Here is a 23,198-nt window from a genome sequence, read left to right on the forward strand (position 1 = left end):
GTGCACTAGTTTTGGTCTGGTCAAAGGTGGAACAAAGTTGGTATTCAAGAACTGGGAACTAACTGGCGAGATTTGTGCAGTTCCTAATGGCATGCAGGTCTGGTGTGAACTCCTTCTGGAGTATAAGCACATGCCCACCCAAGTCTCAATACCAACAACCACTGCTAACGATCCGATTTGTCGATATCTCGGTGAATCGTTGGTAATCACTTAGAAAGTGTTTCACCATTTCCTTCGGAAATAACCACCTGCGCTAAAACAATGCCATCTCTCAAGTAATTGTAACATTGTGCGTCATTCAATTGAGTGGTTGGTGGCATTGAGAATGGTGGGACCATCAGGCTTGTACATTTCCCCTAGAAAATGTACTCCCATGAAAGATGAACTCATGACAAATTGTGTCCAAACAGTTGAACTGAAACCTGTGCACATTCACTATGCATAATGTACAACCCTTTTCATCTAGTTAAACTGAAGCTCCTAGTGTTATCTTATTATTATCTAACACTTTTATATTTCATCTTTTTTTCCTGATTTCCGTCTCATCTTGGTAAATCGTTACATTGAAGCTCAGGGAATCGGATCGTTATTTCTTATGAACAAAGGACTTGGTGCTCTCTTTAAGACGCTATTATCCTTGCAAAAGTATTTCACCTATATATGTACGTCAGTAAGTCAGTAGAATGAGGCTCAGTGACGTCACAATGGGTCTTATTCCACTGAAGAACACAACAGATGAAACGTTTTGCCCTAAACAATCCTGGGGGCGTTTGATCCAGTTTCAGACGGAGCTGGCCTGGCTCTGTCTCTGGGTCCCTCATCTGTTAACTTGCTGGACAGACTCTGGTGAAGATTATACTGTAAACCCCAAGATATATGCAGAGCCAAATACTCCCAAAAGCTTAAACTGTTTATACCATTGCCTATTGATTGCATGATGAGGCAGCCCCTTCATTCACATTCTTGACTTGGACACAATGAACGTAGAAATGATTGAGAAATGGAATCTATTGAAAATAATGGGGCTTACAGTTTGATAGACAAGGGTGACGGGCCAAGGTATGGACATCTCCGAGATTGTCCTTTGCATGATTACTGCCACCTGGTGGTAACACTTTGCATCGGTATGCAGCACTTTGCACTTCTTTCCACACTTCATATGACAAAGCAACACTTGACAGCATGACGCTTTCAGCCAGACATTTCTACCTGCGACATGATCGTGAAGATATGACCCAATGTCATGTCCAAGACATGATGAATACAAAGAGAATTTGTCCCTTCAAAATAACTTGACATTGGTGAGTTCTAATACGATCCTACATTATGTATTCAAGTCCTCCGTACCCTGTCATCATAAACTGTCAATGACCATTAGAAAACATCCATTTACAAAATATAGCCTACAAATGAACGCAATCGTCTCTATATAGACGCCATTGCAATCGGCAAATCCCACCGAGGATATCACCCACTTCATCATCGCAATACGCGATGATTCGTATGCGGGATATGATCCCGAGGTAGTTGGCGAAGGGTCAGAGGTCATATCGAGTGTTGGAGGCATCCCACGAGTATCCGATAAGAACACACGGCCACTTAATCATGATTTCTTTCCAATCATCACGATGAATTATTTCGTTCTGAAGTTGTCATGAATTATGATTGGAAACTTCAGTCTTTGTACAATGTATGTTCTGGAGACCTTCTACTGCTTGTACCAAGTTCCCAATAGGTTTTATATGTTCAAAATGTATATAATCATGTCCTATCAGTAAAAATAATATGCTTAAGAAGACCATACAAGCATTTTAGCTGCAAGATATTTTCAAGAGAAACATCAATGTTTGGCCTAAGAATTTACATTGATTGGCTTAAGGAGGTGACACTCCACAAATAGGAACTGTGGGTTGGTACGAACCAAGTCATCCCGACTCTCTTGAGGGTTTCGCTAAAACGTATAAGCAGTCTTTATTGACATATTCATGACTTAGCGAAACAGGAGAGAAGTCTGAGAGTGTTGGTAGCTGACATGTGAATATATTTCGTCTGTGTTAGGAATTTCTCGGGTATAAATTGGGTCTTTTGAATATCTTCAAATATCGTTTTTGGTAAAAAACTTGTGGTGATGTTGATATTCTGAACATGAAACGTCATTACTTTGTTCTGTTTCTGGGTGAATGTCTCTACTTGGTGTTCTACTGCTTCATGAGACAGTCCCACACTAGCGGTGCCTCTGCAATTCAAATCAGATGTTTCCATCACATGCAAATGATTGTTAAACCTGAGACAATTGCTAAGTCTGTAAGAATATAGCCTCCCCGAGCAACACTGAGCGTAAAACTCATCCTTGGAGGCCGTGTCAGATTACATTCATATTCTCTCGGAAGCTGCTTCCGAGTCATTTAACTTGAAGTGATACAGGAAGCTTAATTCACTTTACGAACATCTGTCATCTCACGTGAAGTTAGCAGAAGCGCTTAAGCAAAGCTGAGAGACTTTGCAAAGAAAGTACATTGTCCTTAGCTATAACGAACAAGGATTTCTTGAACTTTGCATTGCTGTAAACTTAAAGACTGTATCAAGGCTGTGTCAGTGATCATTGAGTGACTTGACAAAGGCCCCAAGCAACAATGGGGTTAACTAATAACTTTGTGTCAATGTGAAGCTGCAGGAGTTGTCCATGGGCATTGATCGGGCAACTGATAAGATCAAACTAATATTCTCACAGATCAATAAAACCCGAGAATGATTGGATATGATAATAGTGGCAGCGCAGAAAGCTCTCAAGTTAACCCATGGGAGTCTCCAGACTTCTGTCCCTCTCTGGCCTCAGACACTAAGACATGGGCCTGTTCTGTTGACCATAAAATTGTAAACATTGACCTTGAAGTTGTAGACATTGACCTTGAAATTGTAGACATTGACCTTGAAATTGTAAACATTGACCTTGAAATTGTAGACATTGACCTTGAAGTTGTAGACATTGTGACCTTGAAATTGTAGACATTGTGACCTTAAATACCGGACATTGACCTTGAATTGTCAGCAGACGTCAAATTTTTTTGTGTTGAAATTGTCTGAATTCGTAGCTGTAGAAATAACCTCAAGCATACATAGTTTTGATGTAATTTTCGTCATATTTTCATCTCGTTTTTCAATTACAAAACTTTAATAGAATTTTGAATAGATAGTCATGTGTTCTGTCAAGAAATCTTTCTTCTCTTATTTATTTGAAGTTTGAATATGTAATTTGTGGAAGGAACTTTCATTATTGGCATATTGACAATTTTAGAATTTTGTTAATTTTGATAATTTTCCAACTGAACCCTTTCCTTCTCTGTTATGTTCTGCATGTAATTTGCATGATATGGGTATGGTGATGGTGATCCCCTTCCTCCGCCTCGGTGATCGTAATTCTTTTATACTGAGAGCTCAAAAATATTGAAATTGAAGATCCATTCTAGTTAATTGAATCAATGCCAGATAGAGTGGCTGTCTTTTCAATATGGTGGTTTTGTAGAATCATTCAAAAAGTCTTCATGCATGAAAAAATGTATTATTTGTACAATAATAGTTTGATACATAATGTAACACCAAACAATCTTGTATCATCCTGAAATAAAGGAAGTTGTTGATTTTAACAAAATGAACACAAAAGGATTATGTTATTGAATTTGAGTGATTCGCAAATTGAACCAAAGATCTGTTCATTTACTCTTGCTCCCTGTGACACCTCACCTACCCCCACATGCCTGTTGCCTGTGCTTTATACCTTATTTGGTCTCCATTAACCAGCCAATCTGCTTTCAGCGGCTCCAAGGGCAGTTCCCTCAAACGTAGCTTTAGTCTCGGGCGAATCAGTCGGAAAACCGCAGAGGCTTCTTCAACAACTAGTACTTCTCATAAACCCCCTGACGAAAACAAATTGAGGTAAGGTGGTAGAAAGCGTGGCATGCTCGCATGAGCTGTGTCACATGACCGTTCAGCTTTGTCACATGACCTGGTGTTGTATTTTGATTGGTCAGTACCTTGTGGTGGTGTTGTGGTGTAGTTGTACATGTATTTCCTGATGTGGTGTAGGGTAGCTCTTATGCATCTTGACACACAAGCTCCCAGTTCACAACGGGCGGTCCTGCCTGTGGGGTGGGGATTTAGACTTGCTGGGAATGATGCTCTTACCTGATCTGCAGCGTCAGTATGCCTTAAAATGCCTGCCTGTTCTTTCTGTTGAGCTTATGGGGCATTTTGCTGTAAAAACATTGATCTTGTACAAAAAATAAGCTGTTCTCAATATCTAAATTAGTGATACCCCTGCTGGAATATCTATTTGAAGCTATACGTACTGCAAGAACCAAGTCCCCTACCCCTAAATCACACTCACACCCCGATTCCCAAACTACTTTAATCCATCAAAGGCCCCCCTCACTTGTATTAATCTATCATTTTATCAGTCGATCGAGACCTGTCTGACTGTCATTGAATCATGGTGGAGAATATTCCCAGGGGGGTCGCGTACATCTCATCCGAACGTATCATTTATTTCCCAGATGATAGCTGCGTCGCTCATTAATTTAATATTTTGCCTATTATCGTGCTTGCATCTGTTATCTACCGTTATTTACTGTTTGTGTTTTTTCTCAGTTTTGATATACGTTGCTCTCTACTCAGTTGTTTTGTTATCATAGCTAGCTCCTTGTTATCATAGCTACTACTACATGTATAGCACTAAACACTCTTGCGTTATTGTAATGGGATATAAGTTGAAGTCCTCCAAGCAGTAAAACTTTACTTTGTCATCGTGACAAACTATGTTTCATAAATCCATCTCCAATTTGAGCAATGTCTTTGCCGCAAAGTTTGCAACAAATTTATGAGAACATTGCTCAATGATTGACAGATCTGTTGCCAATGACTAACTCATGTTTGTAGGTTTGACAAAGTAAAGTGTTCTCACTGAGATTAGTTAAAAGGAAACTAGAATTTCATCTCCGCATATTCTGCAAGTTTCATCGCAACCCGCATGACTTTGGCTTTGTTATAGACGTGTTATTATGGTCTAGTTATTGCATCCTAATTAGCTGTTATAATTAGTCTCGTTACAAACAAGGTCAGATTTGACAAAGCTGTTATTTGGGTCAATTTGGGACATATGATGTGGTTGTGCATCTTCGCCAACTTAATTGGTCTTGTAGTGCGAATGTCATGGGTTCAATTTGTAGCTCTTGGCTTGGGTAACAAAGGAGATATTTTTGAAACCATTTCCATCTCTACCCAACCCATTCAAACTTTCAGATTCTAACAAGATGATTTATTTTGCAGGCCTCCGATCCCGACAAGAATGCGAACATCGCGATCTCATGAATCTCTCCTGATAGCTCCCTCAATGTTTCACACAGTCGACCTCAGCGCTAAGGACACGGACGTTCGTCCGCTTCATCAAAGTTTACTCAACCAGAACCACTGTTTCCAAGTGTCAAATAAAAGCTGCCATAAATACTATTCTTGCCGATCTGCCGCTGAACGCGAGAAGTGGTTACAAAGGTAGGTTCTGTTTCTTCCTCTAGGGGGTAGCAGTGCTGTGTGTTACCTTTCGAACCTGGTGACATTGTCTAAAGGATCCAACAAACATGAGATTTTTGTTGCAGCAATGATTATCACATGTGACAAAAGTCTAGTTTGTGGTGATTGTTGAAGGTGCTTGCAACAAGGATCGGTCATCTTGCAAACACTGATATTGAACCCATGGATGACGTATTCATACTCGCGGAAAGTGATCTTTCTGTTGCTCACTCTGCGATAATTGCAACAAAAATCATTTGTTTGGAGGTGCTTTACATTACAGCAACTGGTAATGATGACAATCATGCCGGCAGACAATGTTTCAGACAATCAAAACAGCTATGAGTTAGACAATCGAATTTCCAATAATCTCTCCACTGTAATTGTCAATCTCAAGAAGCCTTTGGCATCAGCAACCCCCAGGCTCCTCCAAACATTGTTCTCTTCATATGGATTTTACTCAGTTGAAAGGAGCTGAGTCATGATAACTACTTGTCTGAGCTTTAAAGTCATAGTCGAGAAAAAAATGTTATCATTCAGCAGAAATTAGTAAATTTTGTGAATTTTGTAAATTTTGTAAATTTTGTAAATTTTGTAAAATTTTATAAAGTTTTGTAAATTTTGTAAACTTTGTATGTTGCTAGACACCTCATTTCAGGTGGGATAGAGGATTGGCACTTTTTTCAGGACATTGGGACAAGTCCCTACTCGATTTCCTCCTCTCCTCATTTGACGCTCATCCTCCCCTGCTGGAAGGAAGCAATCATGTCACTTTTGTAACCATTCTTACGATATTTTATGTCATACGTTGATGATTTAATGGGGGCATTATTAAAAAAATGTGACTGCTGTAACAATGCTTATTTCACGCCCCAGCACTTCCAATGAGCTGGCTCTCTGGCAGTTTTCCTGCAATAATGAGAAATTGTTACAATTACTCCATTAGATTACATAATTATAATCTGAACATACTCAAAGTATTATGACCTAAAAATATATGTATTCAATCTGACGATTGGCTATACCTGTGTATGTTGTTTGTATTGGCTATACTACCAGGTGAATCCTCGATGAATGGTCGATATTGTGTGTGTAGGCCTACACGCAGTGTACACGGGTACATCTATCTCTCCACACAATAGTGTATTGAACAGTTCAACAGATATCGGAGGCGAATCCATCCATACAGTTCAGTGGAGTTATATCGGAGACAGATAAAAGGATACAAAGCGGGGAAAGTTTGAAAACGGATGGAATTATTTTAGGATTTGTGTAGAAATTGTGCCGTTTGGGATAATATGTGAGAATGCCGTACATAATTGATACAAGGTTTGTAGGTCTTTTGTTTGTATCTCGATTTGGGACGATTCTTTTTACATCCACTATAGGATGGGATGTGTACATTTCTGCCTGTGTTGATGTGCAATGCATCCCTGTGTGCTGAAGAGTGAATGTATGAACAATGTCATTCCTGTACTAAACGTTTGTTGATTTCAATGTATTTGATATGGTTTTATGGTTTGAATATGAGGCGATGAATGATTCTAACCATGAGGAAATTGTCCCTTGAAACCTGTTGCTTGACTGAGATGAGATCCCTGCCTCAGACGCAAAAAAAGTTGGTACAGTTTCAGTTCATTTGGAGGGGGATGACTTTGACAATCACTCAGCATGCAGAGTACTCCCTTTGCTTTGGAGTATGAGGTGGTCTGCTAAACCCTGGTAGTCCGAATGAGCATCTCAACCCCAAGGCTATGACATGAACTTAGGCCTTGTCTAGTGGCACTAGACCTACATATACATATAATTTGAGAAAGGCCTGATCTCCAGCAAAGGTCAAGCCCAAAAACACAGCAACATCTAAAGTATTGAATTGCCAAATTGGGATATCGGCCCTACTTAAAATGCCAATTCTCACGCAAGCATAGGCCTTATTACTACGGTTCATTTTGAAAATCATCAAGGTGCATTTGTGCCAAAAGATAGGTTGTATATGTAAGCTTTGATAGTTCATTGGAAATCAGTCACTCCTGAAATATGTCATGTTTGTTTGGAAGTGTCCCCACTCAGGGGGTCTTTTTTGGCCAATTATATATCAGCTTGATATATAATTTCAGATCGCACACAAATTATTGTAACCGTGGTTCTTTTCCTGACTAAGTGGAAATGCAAATGGGGCTTGAGATTGTTTGCTGCGTGTTGAGTGTCTGTTCCTGCCTGCAGGGCCGAGCCCATCTGAACCAGTTAACTGTTTTAAATGAGCAAACACATTCTGAAATGTTGATATCTACGCCTGCAACTGAATTGAACCCCATGATAGGTTGTAGGCCTATATGCCACAGGTCAGTCTAACTGATATATGGCTCAGTTTCTCCCTGAACACTCCGGCTTTTCCCTTAAAATTAATCGAAGTGACCTACACAATCTGGTTTGGTATCATAACCTAGCCATCCGGTTCATGAAACAAGTGTGTCAGTTTGGGTTCTTATTTCATTCGAAGGGTGATGACACACCAATCATAACATTCAAAGTATGTATGTTGGCATATGTTTTACACCATGCGATATGCTGATATCTCTGAACACCCTCACTCGAAACTAATTAGCCCAACCTTTTGACTCCAGTCAGACAGGTCAGGTCAGGCATGGACTATTCAAATTTTTCCAATGATTCATATATTTGTTCATCCATTCAGTCTGTTCAAACATTTGTCATCAGTGTATGTTGATAAACATTTGTCATGCGGGTCTGTGCTGTTGACTGATCATTTCCCTTTAACCACTGGTGAGACTAGGAGTTTGCAGACAGACTTGGAATTGTTTATTGCCCATTGGAGCAATGAATATTGCGTATGTCTCAATGAAGAATCACAAATCTGCAGCCTTCTTTTAGAGTTGACAAAAATATCATATTTGGGGGGTTGGTGGATCCTGACCTCAAACGACCATAAGTTCCATGGACATGCTGCTTCCCTCGTCTTCCTCCAAGCTTAATGGGGTGGACCCATGATTCCCATGAACGGCTGAGAAGAATCCAAAAAAGAAAATAGCGACATTTACAGTCAAAACATGACATTTCTCACGGTTGTGACAAATAACTTTGGGCATACCTATCAAGCCTTAGTGGCGACATGCAAGGCTGACAATCAAAATCGGGCCTACTTTTGGATTTACTGAGCGGAGAATGTAATTGCTGGTGAATTGTGATTTTAAGCATGACTGTGGCAGCTGGACCATCAAGAATCGTATTTTGAATTGACAGTTCTCTTGAAAAAAAGGTGACATCATTGTGTCAATATTTCAATGTCCATTTTCGTCTCATGGATCAGCGTTGCCAAAATGACAAATTGTGGGGATTAACCCTGCAAATCCCTCGACACCATGGACTTAATCTTCTGATCTGAACTGATACGACACTACTACAAGGCCTGGTCGCCTGTGGTTGGCCTAAGAGCCGACAACATATAAATGTAGGACGCTCTCACTTTGTCGATAGAGTAGGTCGTGGCCCCGTCGGATTTGCGTTGGTTTTTCCAGGTTTTCTGTTTTAAAACGAGTTCTATGTATGTAGAGCTTCCAATAGGAATAGCATCAATTTCAGTTTCCTGAGTACGTCTTCACTTTTAGATTCGCCTGGATTTCAATATATTTCAATAGTTGAATATGTAAACCCCATATACATGTATTGTCTCAAACAACATGCATTCATGACAACAGATCAAACCAATTTGCTGTGTAAACTTTTTTCCCACGTACTTATATGACACTTCAGTAGGCCTGACTGGTCAAATTATACCAAGTGTACTCAACAGTAGTAACAGATTACAAATTATGTGGGCTCAAATCTATTCATATCTTTTGGATCAGGGTATGTCTAGGCCACTGAAATTTGATCTGCTATGCCGGAAGGAAAACAACTGTTTTGAGAAAATGTCGAAAATTCGGTTCTGATGAAACCTCTGAAGTTGTTTTAAAATATGAACATTTTAACCAATGAAGGAATGTTTCGGGCTTGAATATTCTGCCATATCATGTGATGGTCCAGAATTTTTCCAATTAAGCCTTGTGACACTGTAAAACATGTTAAATTTGATGAATTTATGACTGATGAAAGGTTTTCCCACATGTATTTCTGTTTTGAATTCAAAATTTCTTTCAATTGATTTTGATTGGGAAAATAGTGAGTCTTATTAGTTTATATAATCTAGTTTCATTTTCCTAAGTTGGTCACTGACTTTAGAGATAAAGAATCAATTTGTTCACAATCTTTAAGGAAGGAAAGACGTATGGTATTATTTGTTCAGTTTGAGGATTTTTGTAGTGTTGAAAGTTACTTGTAGGATGTTTGATTTGACAAAAAATTATTTTTTAAATATCGACATATAGTCTGTGTAATGCTTTACTGGGATGGAATGGATGACTTCCCTCCCTCTTTCACTGTACCAACGTCTCTCAGTATGATATATGTTCATATTTTTCCAAATTTTCACGATTTCTCCTTCCAGGGCAAGATGTTACACACAAACGGTTCCCTTCAATAATCATTTCAGGAGCTTCAATCAGTATCAAATCTTCCCTTCTGGTGACTAGCTTGGGTTTCGAACTGGTGTGTTATGATCCCTGCTCTTCCTTGACTTCCCCTGCCTGACCATGTTTTATATTTTATTCATGTATTCATGTATTCATCGTTTTATCGTTCCAGTTTACGGAAGACGATGTCCCCTAACCAGGACCAGATGCGACGGGTGAATAATTCCCTCCAATTATGGGTGCTAGAGGCCAAAAACGTGACCACAAAGAAGCGATATTTCTGTGAAATATGCCTCGACAGAACGTTATACGCTAGGACGTCATCAAAAACCAAGGGTGACATGTTGTTTTGGGGAGAGCATTTTGATTTCAAGTAAGTAGAATCCGTACTTGGTTATTTTCTGTCATCTCGCGTCTCTCCTGGTGACTGATGCCAAACTTGCCTTGTCATCATGACCAATGAAGGGCTCCACTCACTACGCCAGTCAGGTCCCTGCTTTCGAGAATAGAGTGAGATATGAATGTGACTGGCGCCTTTGATAAAAAAAGATGGTGCACAGACTTGGTATCACGAGAGAATGTCAGAGAAAATGGATTCTAAAAGTTCTGAAGATCTAAGGACTATGACCATGACCTTGTCAAATGTACTCCTGCCCTTGAAGGGTACATTTCATAATGGTGAAGATTTCAAAGGACTGTGACGATAGCAGCAGTTGTGGCCGTCATTGAGTTAATCCAAAGCAGAAAAACAAACGTCAATCACAAATTTGCCCAAAGGCGACAGACGTCATATTTTTCATGGCGAGATATCCTGAAAAATTCCCTTTCTTCCGTACGAGTATCCTTACAATTTCATGAGATGACGGAAATGAAATCTAAGAAATGGGACGTATACGCGAATGGTGCTATTCATCGCGGAGATACGAGCTCCAGCTGTAAGCGCAAGCCTTTGAAATGGAACAAAAGCAGACGTCTTCTGGCGAGATGACATTTCTTCTGTTTTGGTTGTAGTTGTGTTTGATCTTGGAGCTTTTGCGTGTTGGTTATGTGTACTTGTACAAGGTGCTTTCGGTCAAGGAACACGCAAGGAAGTCAGATGCAAAAGTACCATAACTACATGTATCAAATCCACTTTTAAGTCTAATCGTGAATGCCGTTTACATGGCTTGTTTTCAATGGTTGTTCAGCTGCTGGGGAAAGGATGGTGCAGGTCTCAGTGTATTGATCATAAGCATCTCAAGTGTCTGGTTTTGAGGCCATTCCAACTCATTGTGAGACTCTTCCATCCTAACATTCTGGGTTTTTCAATGTCATATGCCCCTCTTTCAGCAACCTTCCCGACGTTGAGATTATCACGGTGAATATCTACAAAGAGGCCGAGAAGAAGAGAAAGAAAGAGAAAAACTTATTACTAGGTGAGCGGACGGCTCTGTAGACAAATCCTGAAATGATGAAGTCATACTCCATCTGTGTAGGCTGCCAGGGTGATGAACAGTCCTATTGACCAGGGCATTTTAGTCTTGATCTCAGTACCAATCTCGCTGGCCTAGTGGTTAAGGGAACTCTATGATAAACAGACAAGTTATTCTATGTGCTGCCTCTGTACCTGTGGTGTGTAACAGACCATGTTATTTTCTGCAAGGCTTTAGAACTCGGCACACACAGCCACCTTAAAAACCTCAATCTTGTAAAGAGTGGTGTTTCACATTCAGGTGTGATTTATTCGCAACCTGTATTACTGCACAGATGGTCAGTGCATGAAGTGTGAGATAAGAACCCTAATGAAAAAATGGCAGATTTCTGAATGATTTAAAGACTTTTTCATTCTGGTTTCAGGCTATATCAATATACCTGTGCATGAGGTACGGAATCGAACGTTAGTGGAAAGATGGTACGTTTTTCTTCAAGATTTTAAACTTCAGTAATTGCACATTTTAAATCCCTTGTCATGCCTCTACATTTTTCAAGGGCGGCTCTGTTTCAAGAGTCTAAAATGTTTCTCTTTTCGTCCAGGTACACTGCCAGTTCAGGCTTGGTTGGCAAGGGTAAAGAGAATAAGGGTGAGCTACCACTCATCCGGATCAAGGCCAGATTCCAGACAGTCAATATCCTACCCATGGAAATGTATCAAGATCTTATACAGGTATGCGGAGAATGACCTGTTATAAACTCAACTGATTAACTCTTTTTCTTAATGGATTTGTTCTACACTACTGTTTGCTGTTCAACAATGCTCCATTTGATGGATTATAGTCCATTTCACGTAAAAATATCAGTGCCAATTTCTGTGAAATAGACTGCAGAAAGTAACATTCTACCCAAAGCCATTTGACAGACCACAGGTAGTGTCGTTACTCCAGCAAACTCTCCAACCAAAGTGTACACTGCGTAGTTGATCTGAGACCTCTTCCTCCATTCCAGTGCTTGAGTGAGGACTATCAGACATTAGTCGACGTGCTCGAACCTTTGGTTAGTGTGAAGGCGAAGGAAGAGGTCGCCACATCACTGGTCCACGTCTTTCAGAGGTTAAACAAGGTCAAGGACCTCTTGACCAACATTGTGATGGTAGAGATTGATAGGCTAGGTAAGGAGACCATCTTTCTACAAGGCTAACTATTCGCTTATCGTTCAAGAATTTGGGTTATTTTAAAAGAAAATTAGAAACAAGTGACACAAATGGTACCATCAGTACTCACTGAGATCTTTCAAATGAATGGTCATGTCTTTGACAAAAACCTCACTAATATGCAATTATTCTTTTCAGAAAATGAACACATGACATTTAGAGGCAATAGTATAGCTACGAAATCCATAGAAGCATTTATGAAACTTGTTGGGGAAAAGGTAAGAATAACTTTTCAAGTCTTGGATGAAGGTAACAGTGGGGCCATCTGATATCCATATGAGAAACTGATCGGATCAAAGTGTCTGTGCCGATAAACCATTAGTTGCGGAAATGGTCGTAATAAAGAATATTCTATGTCAACTCTTCAAATTTATCAACACACATCTTCATGAATCCCATCTCTTTTTTCAGTACCTTCAAGACACATTAAGTGAGTTTGTCAAGACGATCATCGACGCCCCTGACGACTGTGAGGTCGACCCTACTAGGCTAGCCAACCCTCAGTCCCTGCAGCGGAACCAGACCAACCTCGTCATGTACTGCGAGATGGCCTGGTGCAAGATCATCAACAGCTTTTGTTATTTTCCGAAGTAAGTTTGAATTAAGTTCCTCATCTTCTAATCTCAAGCGTTCCAATGCATGAATAGTCATGTCAATTGGTTTCCTGCAACCAATGTCAGTTCACCACTTAGCCAGTGATGTAGACACTGGTCCCCAAGATCATTGTTTTGATAGTTGTTCCGTCTTTTTCAGGGAACTCAAAGAAGTGTTTGCCAGCTTCCGTGAATGTTGCGTTGAGCGTAATCGTGAAGAGACATGTGATAACCTGATCAGTGCCTCCATCTTCTTACGTTTTCTCTGTCCGGCCATCTTGTCACCCAGTCTCTTCGGACTCAGTCAAGGTGAGTGGCTTTCTGGTTTGAATGCTTGTTTTAGACACGAATTGTTTGGGCTGTCGAAGTGGTTCAGTGCAACATCAGCACCTGTCATCTCTGAGGTCTCGGGTTTGATTCCTGGTACACTCATGACATAGAGAGGGCAACTGCAACACGCTTTCTCACTCATTGATGTCGGTTTCTTTTTCACTTGCAGAGTACCCCAATGAGAAGGCAGCCAGGAACCTGACCCTCATCGCCAAGACCATACAGAATCTCGCCAACTTCACCAAGTTTGGTGGTAAGGAGGAGTTTATGACGTTCATGAATGACTTCGTGGAACAAGAATGGGGAACAATGAAGAGCTTCCTCAGAAAAATATCGGTATGTTGTTCTAAGTATTCTGTAAAATGACATCAGTATTTCGCCTCCATCAGTGGCCCATTGCAGAATACTGTTCCTCTCAGACTGACTTTTTGCCCCTTGCCGCTTCTCACTTTTGTAAGAATATTGTTGGTAGTGGAGCTTGATCCATTTAGGTCAGAAACTTTGTTAGATAAGTTAGTTGCTCTCTTCAGTAAAAGGAGACAGATTATCAATAAGATTGTGTGGCAATGTCTAAAGTCTCCATTCTTTCTCATCAGACACGGGAAGAAACTACCAACCTCCTGGAGTTTGACGGCTATGTGGATCTCGGCCGAGAGCTCTCCATCCTCCATTCACTTCTCATCGAGACTCTGGATAAGGTATTCACGCTTCAGGTATTGTTGTGGCCTCAGGTGGCAGTCTTCATGTTTTTCTTTTCATTACTTTGATTTATCCTCGACAACTCTTTGGATATTGATAGACGATACCCAAGTTCATGATCTGTGCACATCCAGCTGTTCTTTATATGCAGTACCTCCCTTGTGGCTGGTCGTATTGTCTCAAGATGCCTCAAGTCAGAGAAAATCTGGGTGTACTAGTAGGTCAAACTGAAATGAGGTATTTTCTATCCAAAGAGTTTGAGGATTCACCTTCTGTTTAGTTATATTCTATTAAGTTGCTTCAAGTTGCGATGGTGTGTTAAACCAGGGGTGCTGCCGGATGAACATACAGAAGAGTCAAACAAAAGAATTGCAAAATGTTAATCTTGTGATTATTTCACCAAGATATTTCTGTTATGGCTCTCCATAGAGCGTACCTGCAGCACCCCTGTTAGATATTGTTTGATATTGTTCATTCTTGAAATAATGTTTGTTTCTTTGTTTCTGTTGGGCACCAATGCACCATTTCATCACGCCCCCTATTGGTTCCTCTCGTTCCAAATCTGTAATGCATGATAAAGAAAGTTACATAACTGTCAACTCTTCTTAAAATTACTGGATTATAAGCTACAGATACTACAAGAAAGATTTGGGAAAGTACTCTCCGGAGTACATTCGTAGCTATAAGAAACTGGCAGGCGTTGCTTGGAAACTGTCAGATGTTGCTTAGAAACAGTCAGCCATTGCTTAGAAACTATCAGGCGTTGCTTAGAAACTATCAGACTTTGCATGTGTTGCCTGAAGCTGTCAGTTGGTATTTGGCTATCTGGCTGAATGGTATTGCCTGAAAATCAGTTTGTATATGCCACAAGATCAGTGACACGTATGGTATGTAGCATGTCTTTGAGCAACAGCCCAAGCCTCAAAGACAAAATATGTACAACATATTTAATGTTTCTCCTTTTCTATCCAGCCGGGCGAGGCCAGATTAACACGGCTCACCACAACGCTTGCCAGAGTAACCGATGCCCTTGATAATCCATCGCAAACTCTCAAGAGGAAACCGTCATCGGGCGGCGCCGCAAACTATGATAACTTGAGTTTATACAGCAGCTCGTCATCAACGAAAGAGAACGATACGCCAAAATTGAACATGCGGGATTATAACGATGCAGACTTGTCACGTGTGAACGACAAATCTGTGATGCAGAACTTAGCGCGGGCGCACCGGAGTTACAGTTTGACTGGTGGGTCCCGCTCAGGCGTCGCCCATGACTTGAACACTGCCGACGATTATGTACTCTTTGGTGCTTTGGAGGAGAATCCCAACTTGAGTCCGAGTACTTCGAATCGAGCTGAGATAAAAGACTTGAAAGCTAACGAGCATAAACTGAACCAGTCATGGAATCAGATGCTTAAAGCTGCGGAGGTTGTCAATGGCGATGTGATGGACTTGATCGCATTTGTTGATGAGGGGCATGGAGAGGGACCAAATACATCCCTTGATCAGGATAATGGGAGCCAAATCTCAATTAGCCAGGTTTCTAACGTGGCGAGTTCAGGGTATCAGTCATTCGGTTACAGCCAGTCGAGCTCACCGGTAGACCCGTCGGTATTGCATTCGGACCAGCTTACAAACTCTAATACCAACTCCAACAGATCTCCTGTGACGCAACAACGGACTCAACCCCTCTCGTTTTCAAATCCTGTTTACCGGTTAAACGCAGGTTTGGCGAAACTGCCGAAACCGTCAAAAGCTTCACGGTCAAGTTCAGTGAGTTCAGAAGACGATGGAATACTTCTGACACGGATGCCTACGCCGCCAAAAAATGTCTCTTCGAAACCGCCAACGGATTTAGCAGTGCCAAGAATGAATACCATAAACTCTGCAAGTGAGGAGTGCTTAACGATGCCACCTAGTGGACTACAGCGACATCATCGGTCGGCATCTTTAACGTCGGCACCAGGGTTTTATCGTAGTGTTTCTAATTCCACTTCGCCCCTGTCACCTAACCACCCGATGGCTAACCAGGAGGGTTTTTGGTACAAGGAGGGGAACCTCCAGACAAATAACCTTTCACAAAGCGTGGACTTAACATCGTACAATCACCACAACCAACAACAACAACGGCGGCCAATGCGGCGGACGTCGACGGACACTGTGATCTCACAATCGCAATATCAGTACCCGGACGGGCGGGGGGCTACGAGTCCCCCAGAAAGCCCCAGATACGGTAGTCTGACCTACAGCCAAAGACGTGCATCACTGCCACAGAATAACGTGCGGATGGGTGTACGTATTGTTCAGCGTAAACTGCATGAACAGGAGAAAACAAAAGAACAGGTAATGGAGGAATCATGGGTAATTGGACTTTTTAACGTTGTTTATGAAGACTCAGGAAAATATTTCAAATGTTCACGGCTCAGTTGGTCAATCAGTGTAAGAGGCAAATGCCTGCATTAGCTCAAGTATCGAGCTTTATCTCCTGTCAGTTCCTCTTAAAATAGTAGTCTCAGGACTTATTGCCAGCAGCGTAACTGTGAACACTGATTGAACAACTGGGTCCAGGCTGTGAGTGAATCTGTAGGAAAAATTTGAACTATTAGTGTAGAAAGCTGAAAGTTAAACCAAACAATTGGCGAACAACCAACTTCTTTTGAAAGTTTTCCCGAGTCTTTTGTTCTGTTTAGTTTGCTTTGAATTCCTTTGCTTGTTATATTTTGTGGTGTTTGGGGTGATTTGACATTAGTGCTAGTAGCTTCGTGAGTAGAGCATTAGGTTTGCCCCCCTGGGGTCATCTAGCATGGACTGGGTGTGGGTCCGTCTATTCATTTTGAAAAGTCAGAAAGGGCCAAGGGACCTGAACTAACGGGGTGGGTGTCTTGTGTAGGTTTGGACTTTGTATGACTTTTCAAAATTTGTTGACATAAGTTAGCTCAATGATAAGAATATCTCTTGGGTCCAAATTTGGTAAATGTTCCCTAACCTGCATGGCTATGGAGATAAGGGGCCATGCTGCATGAAATCCAGTTAGAAAAAAATGAATTTTTTCTCATGGCTTGGTGGTGCATATGTTAACTCTTATTCTCACCAAAGGAGACTTCAGGGTTCAGTTTCTGCCCATAGAGGGGGTTGGTTGAATGAGAAGCTTTTCCTGCTCTGACTTTGTTTTCATTCGCTATACGAAGGTATCCATGGTGGCTTGTGTGCATATGTTTCTTAACCAATCAGAATGTTGTTTTCCAGTACGAATCAGAGTTAAACGCCTTGTCCAAGATGTTGGCAGAAACACAACATAAACTGCAGGATGCCGAATGCCGATTAACCCAACAAGATAGCTCAAAAACAGACTTAATGCGTGAATGGCAACAACGTCTGGTAGAAACGGAATCAGCCGTGAAACGGCAACAAATGGAAAAGGAAGAGCAGTCGAAACATTTAATACAAAGGTATAGCGGTCGTTCTGAATCCCACCTACAGGAGACCCAACTACGTCAACAACAACAACAACAGCAGCTACAACGACCGTACTCCGATTACCGGGCGGAGTCGTGTCCACAGTTGCTGAGCCGACATCACCGACAAGAATCCGAGAGCCCGCCAGTTATTTTACGCCATTCACAAAATCAAGCAAATATAAAATCTAGGTGGGCATAGTTTGCTTATGATATCAGTGGTGTGAACCTTTGTTATGTTTTCAATTAATTATGAATTTATAAATTATTAATATCAAATCTGATGATTTTCATTGATAATTATTGTAACTAATCAATAATTAATCGACTTGATTTTGTTTTGTCAATTACTTCATCGTTGGCTCAGCAGCAGTGGTTTTCAAACCTACATTTTCCATCTTTCCAAAACCTATACTTTTTCCCTTTAATATCCCCAAGTCCAAGCCTGTCCTCTATTCAAAGTGTAAACACTTGCTCCAATCCATTAGTACCGACCCTCTATCTGATTTCTTGTGATCTCTCTCAACTAACAGTTCACTTTAAAGTAGTTGACATGTGTTGTTGAATGACTCGCATACTGTGTATCAGACTCCTTCTGCAGTGGTTCTGTTGCCTGAAAGTAGGAAGCTTACTTTTGAAAGTAGGGCTGCTTACTTTGAAAGTAGGAAGCTTACTTTTGAAAGTAGGGCTGCTTACTTTGAAAGTAGGGCTGCCTACTTTTGAAAGTAGGGCTGCCTACTTTTGAAAGTAGGGCTGCCTACTTTTGAAAGTAGGGCTGCCTACTTTTGAAACTAGGGCTGCCTACTTTTGAAAAAAGGGCTGCCTACTTTTGAAAGTAGGGCTGCCTACTTTTGAAAGTAGGGCTGCCTACTTTTGAAAGTAGGGCTGCCTACTTTTGAAACTAGGGCTTCCATCATCTAAAAGTAGGGCTGCCTGCTACTTGTACACAATTTTCCCAAATTGTAGGGGTTGTGTACTAAAATTAGAGGGATTTTTTCTCTCACAAACTTGGGTCTCACTCAAGGCAATGTTGGCCGGAGCAGACTTTCAGCATGCAATATCACTGTGAGAGGAGCATTACTGTGTATAAATGTTGCATCTCTGAAGCACAAAGCATCAATGTAAATGTTTTAAAAATCTGTCTACCATACATGTACCTTTCAAGGAGTAGCCGGGCGAACACTTATCATATCAAACCTCTTTCCTAGAGTAGACATTGGTGTAGAAAACAGTGTTATATTAGCCGCAATTGAAAAATACTTGTGCTGACGGCCGATTGGTCAGGTCATATGTTGTCTTCTGTTGCCTTACAAACTGTTTTGATTTGCTGCAAATAGGTGGCTCTGAATATGAGTGTTTTCGCTAATTTTCAGTGTGAAAAATACATACGGACATGCGTACCAACCGAAACAGATTACAGACGTATGACAAGTCGAATGAAGGTGCGATAGAATTTCGATGAAAATTAATTTTTGGTGATTTTGGTGTGAATCCTAGTCAATGTCTTATGAATTTAATCTAAATACCTGCCAATAACTTACTCCCCAGGATGACAAATTACATCATTAACAGGAAAAAAACCTGGGTGAAATGTCACTTTGAAAATGGCACATTGATGTCATAAAGGTAGTTGACATTTAGCGCTGGCATCAGCAATGTTTGACCATGTCTGACTTCATGCCAAAAGGACATCTTTGCATATTGGTGCTACATTTATTGAATTTTTAGCAGGTTTTGTAAATGAGGTCAAAAGGTTCTTCTTCTTTCTTGAAAACATTGTCAGGATTCGCACTGAAACATCATTATGTCGGAGTGTTAGGCTTGTTTTCAAAACCACCACTGGTGTCGCCACCAGTTTGCTTGTCGCACTGTCACATATTGCTTTTGGTTTTGTAATCGTAATCCCACACTAGAGATCATGCTACTAAGAATGTATTGGTCATCCAATCGTTGACCTCTTTAATTTAATAGTGTGAATATTTATTTCATGTAACCTTGTGCAAACTGATCAAAACTTTCTGCTGCGAATAAGTCTGTGGGGCATTAGAGTCTTAATCATATAGACTTGAACTCCTGAGTTGTGTGGTCTCATAGATATTTCATAAAAGTTATTCATCAATCATCTTCACCAAGTACCTACATGTGTAAGTGGAAATCTTTGGTCAGTTTGCTTTCCTGCTCAATCCCAGCACAATCATATGTTTCAAGATTTCAGTGGAGTCCTACTTAGGTCATCCAGTCATCCCTCATAGCACATGTTGTATAGTTCTAGAATACATCAGTTTATCCATTGGACATTCTGACATTTTTCAAAGTTGTGGTTTCAATCATGGGAGCTGAACAGTTCGTCAGTGGGCCTGGACAGGGCCACATACCTAAGTCATATGGAGCGTTTCTCAAATTGAGGTATGCAGTGTCGGAAAATTAGCCAACTGTGGGCCTGGACAGGGCCACATACCTAAGTCATATGGAGCGTTTCTCAAATTGAGGTATGCAGTCTTGGAAAGTTAGCCTCAAAGAACCAAGAATCTTGCTTTGTGCTACACAAAGTAGATCTGTTGCTCAGCAGATGTCTCATCTCATCAATCAGCATATAAGCTTAGAACACATTACTTATAATGCACATTATGATTTTTCATTTTTAATTACAAACTGTGCCAGTTTTACTAATGTCCTTCGGAGGGTCCAGTAATAAATATTTTGATTTATCTCTAATGTCTGTGATACGAAAGTGATGAATGTTGCATAATTGAACACACTCACTAAATGCATTTTTAGAAGTTTTGGAGGGGGATACATGTAGATGGATTTGGTAGAGGCGTTTTTGACGGATGTATTTTCTATATGGATATGAAGTGTGGTGTTGGGCTTGGCTTTCTCCTTGGCATGTGTATAGTTTAGCTTCAGCTAGTCACAAATACATTCATCATGCTTGTAATGTATTCCTAAAACTTTAATCATCTCGTCAGCAGAATATCAACATAAACGTCATTGATGATGTTTCATAATCTTGAGTTTGTCAAGATTGTTAAAAGCAATGGGTTAATCTGAAACATATGTGGTTGTTCATGAACCTCACTTGTATCTGTTGTTAACAAGTGTTTGATGTTGTCCGTTCCAAGCTGTTTTCAGTTTGAACTCTGAAGGGTTCCCACTTTTAAGGAAAAAGTCCTTTGATCAGTTTTGAGTTTCGAAGCTTTGGTGCTAAGAACATCTAAAAACCCACTGATTTGACTTAAATTTGCCTCATTTTCAAAAGTGTTTTGTTTGTTCTTGCAGATTAGTTGGAATGGAGAACGAACTCCGCCGTGAACAGACGGAGATGTCATCGATTCTGTCGCAGAAACAGAACGTGATAACGTCACAAGAAAAGCGCATCCATAACCTGGACGTTGCCAACTCTCGCCTCCTGGGGGCGCTGGGACAGCTGAAGGATCGTTATACAGTGCCAAGTCGAAATGGAATTGCTAACAGTAATATGCCAAGGGCGCAGTTGTCCATGACTGAGAGTGGCGAGTTTAAGAACAGTTCGTGTTAAGAATCTAATCAGGACATTGTGTTGAGAACTAGAACACGGAAGAAAGACCTCATAGATTGCTAAATAGTCTGGTGCGCCAAAGGCCTTAGATGTCCAGGTACTTGGTTTGTGCTGGATACGGTTGAGAGAAGACAGAGTGGCAAATTAGTCATCTTGCAATCATAAGTGATGTTCTGTTGTTGTTGCTTCAGTTGCCATGGTGATGTGGCATGTCATGTGATATTGTGTTGTCATATCACGTGGTTGCTATGGTTATGTGTAAACAGTTCTTGTTTCCATGGATACCAAGAGTGACGTCACTTTGAGTTTTAAAAGTACACAGCTACACTTTGTTATGGATTGTTCATTGTTGCTAAGGAGTTTTATGGTTGCTAAGCAACCACCTACTTGGAAAGTTGGATTAACAGGACCAGCATGAAAGTGGGTGTTCTGAAACACTCTTTGGGGAGAGGGAAACTTTGTCACTAGGCAGAAAGATCTGCAGACTTTTGGAAATGTTGGGACCAGTCACATTCAGCTTATTATTTGGATTTTAGAAAACAGTTTTCTGGTGATGACGAATTCAATTATGCCTTTTAAAAAAATTCCGCACTCGTACCCTCGGATTAGTGTTTGTTAAGATGATATGAATTGAGGTATGATGATATGTTGGTTCCACCCTCAAAGGGTGGGGCCAGTAACTTCAAAGGCCTGATTATGTGAAATATTATGAATATACCCTATTGATGGCCAACTATAACCTGGTGCTATTAATTGTATTCAACTCTGGTGTTAAGTAGAGATCACGTTAGGGTTTTGTCTTCATGAATAAATACCTCTTTAGAGAGAAAGAAAGGGTTAATGTGTCAAGTTGACAAATCGATTTGTGGTGGAGGACAGTAAAAAGTCTGATGTTGTTTCAGTGGGCGATAACGCTTGCACGAGCAGTAGAAAGTGATTGGGCTCTGAATTGATTTACTCTCCTAAATCACTGAAGCAATACATTCTCCAAAGCAGAGTCGTCTTATACAGTGTTAGTGAGGTAGTGTTTTATCTGTTATATATGTACACATATTGTGGTGTTTTAACCCTGCTTTGGAGAGTGCACCCTGAAGGCATCCCATGTACTTGATCGTATCGGACTTAATTCAAATTCAATCATGTATAATTGTTTCCGCAAACCTCGTGCACAACTTTTCTGAACTGAAATATTAGTTGCATGTCTCGATATTGTCATGAAATAGCCTATGCCAGAGTGGCGCATGGTTGCAGCTCCACCAAGTTCTCGAGAGTTTATACAAAGGTACCTTGATTGTGAAAAAAATATATGCACTTGCTGTTGATTATGAGAAGATAAAGGCCTGCTGTATCTGTACTGATTTCCCTAGATTTGTTAAGAAGATATACCGATTTCCCTAACTTTTGAGAGGAGATATACTGATTTCCCTAACTTTTGAGAGGAGATATACTGATTTCCCTAGATTTTGACAGCAGATATGCTCGATTCCCTAGTTTTAAACAAGCAATACACTTTAATAAAGAGTTGTCTTGTTTTGCAATGAATCGCTTCACTTTTAAGGCTGCACTGGAAATCTACCCTGTTCTATGCACATCTTTTCTAAGGAAGATTTTGATAATATGTTTGTAACCTCCTTAGGCAAGGGTTTGGGGTGTCTCTTCTTCTATACTCAAAGCCTTCTATCAAATGCAAGTGTCCCGGTGCTCAATTGAATGAATATACTGGTCTTGGGCTAAAATAGACTTGCCCAAATCTTTCTCAGATGCATTTTAGGGTGTAATGTGCTCATTCCACCCCTCAATTTTACCAGTCACGAAATATTGGGCCGTTCTATTGTTACTAGAAATCAGTTCTGCACTGTCTTACAT

At 40.6% G+C, this 23,198-nt stretch overlaps 1 protein-coding gene across 16 annotated transcripts in view; it reads left to right on the forward strand.

Annotated features, from left to right (window-relative positions):
- LOC135501089 (ras GTPase-activating protein nGAP-like) overlaps positions 1-21,821 on the forward strand; it is a 76,152-nt gene extending 54,331 nt beyond the window's left edge. For 8 of the 16 annotated variants that reach the window (XM_064792884.1, XM_064792881.1, XM_064792883.1 and 5 more), the window contains 15 exons: positions 3,814-3,933; positions 5,323-5,544; positions 10,264-10,464; positions 11,421-11,506; positions 11,928-11,982; positions 12,105-12,234; positions 12,513-12,675; positions 12,856-12,935; positions 13,129-13,307; positions 13,471-13,619; positions 13,810-13,976; positions 14,237-14,353; positions 15,312-16,700; positions 17,586-17,986; positions 21,074-21,821. In XM_064792884.1, coding sequence (XP_064648954.1) covers positions 3,814-3,933; positions 5,323-5,544; positions 10,264-10,464; positions 11,421-11,506; positions 11,928-11,982; positions 12,105-12,234; positions 12,513-12,675; positions 12,856-12,935; positions 13,129-13,307; positions 13,471-13,619; positions 13,810-13,976; positions 14,237-14,353; positions 15,312-16,700; positions 17,586-17,986; positions 21,074-21,332 — 3,718 coding nt within the window. In that variant the 3' untranslated portion in view covers positions 21,333-21,821. Of the gene's footprint in view, positions 1-3,813; positions 3,934-5,322; positions 5,545-10,263; positions 10,465-11,420; positions 11,507-11,927; positions 11,983-12,104; positions 12,235-12,512; positions 12,676-12,855; positions 12,936-13,128; positions 13,308-13,470; positions 13,620-13,809; positions 13,977-14,236; positions 14,354-15,311; positions 16,701-17,585; positions 17,987-19,167; positions 19,237-21,073 lie in introns of all 16 variants that reach the window. The other 8 variants (XM_064792874.1, XM_064792875.1, XM_064792870.1 and 5 more) reach the window with 8 other exon arrangements.
- Positions 21,822-23,198: the final 1,377 nt, after the last annotated feature.

Source organism: Lineus longissimus, chromosome 17 (assembly GCF_910592395.1).
Source record: "Lineus longissimus chromosome 17, tnLinLong1.2, whole genome shotgun sequence".
Classification (NCBI taxonomy): domain Eukaryota; kingdom Metazoa; phylum Nemertea; class Pilidiophora; order Heteronemertea; family Lineidae; genus Lineus; species Lineus longissimus.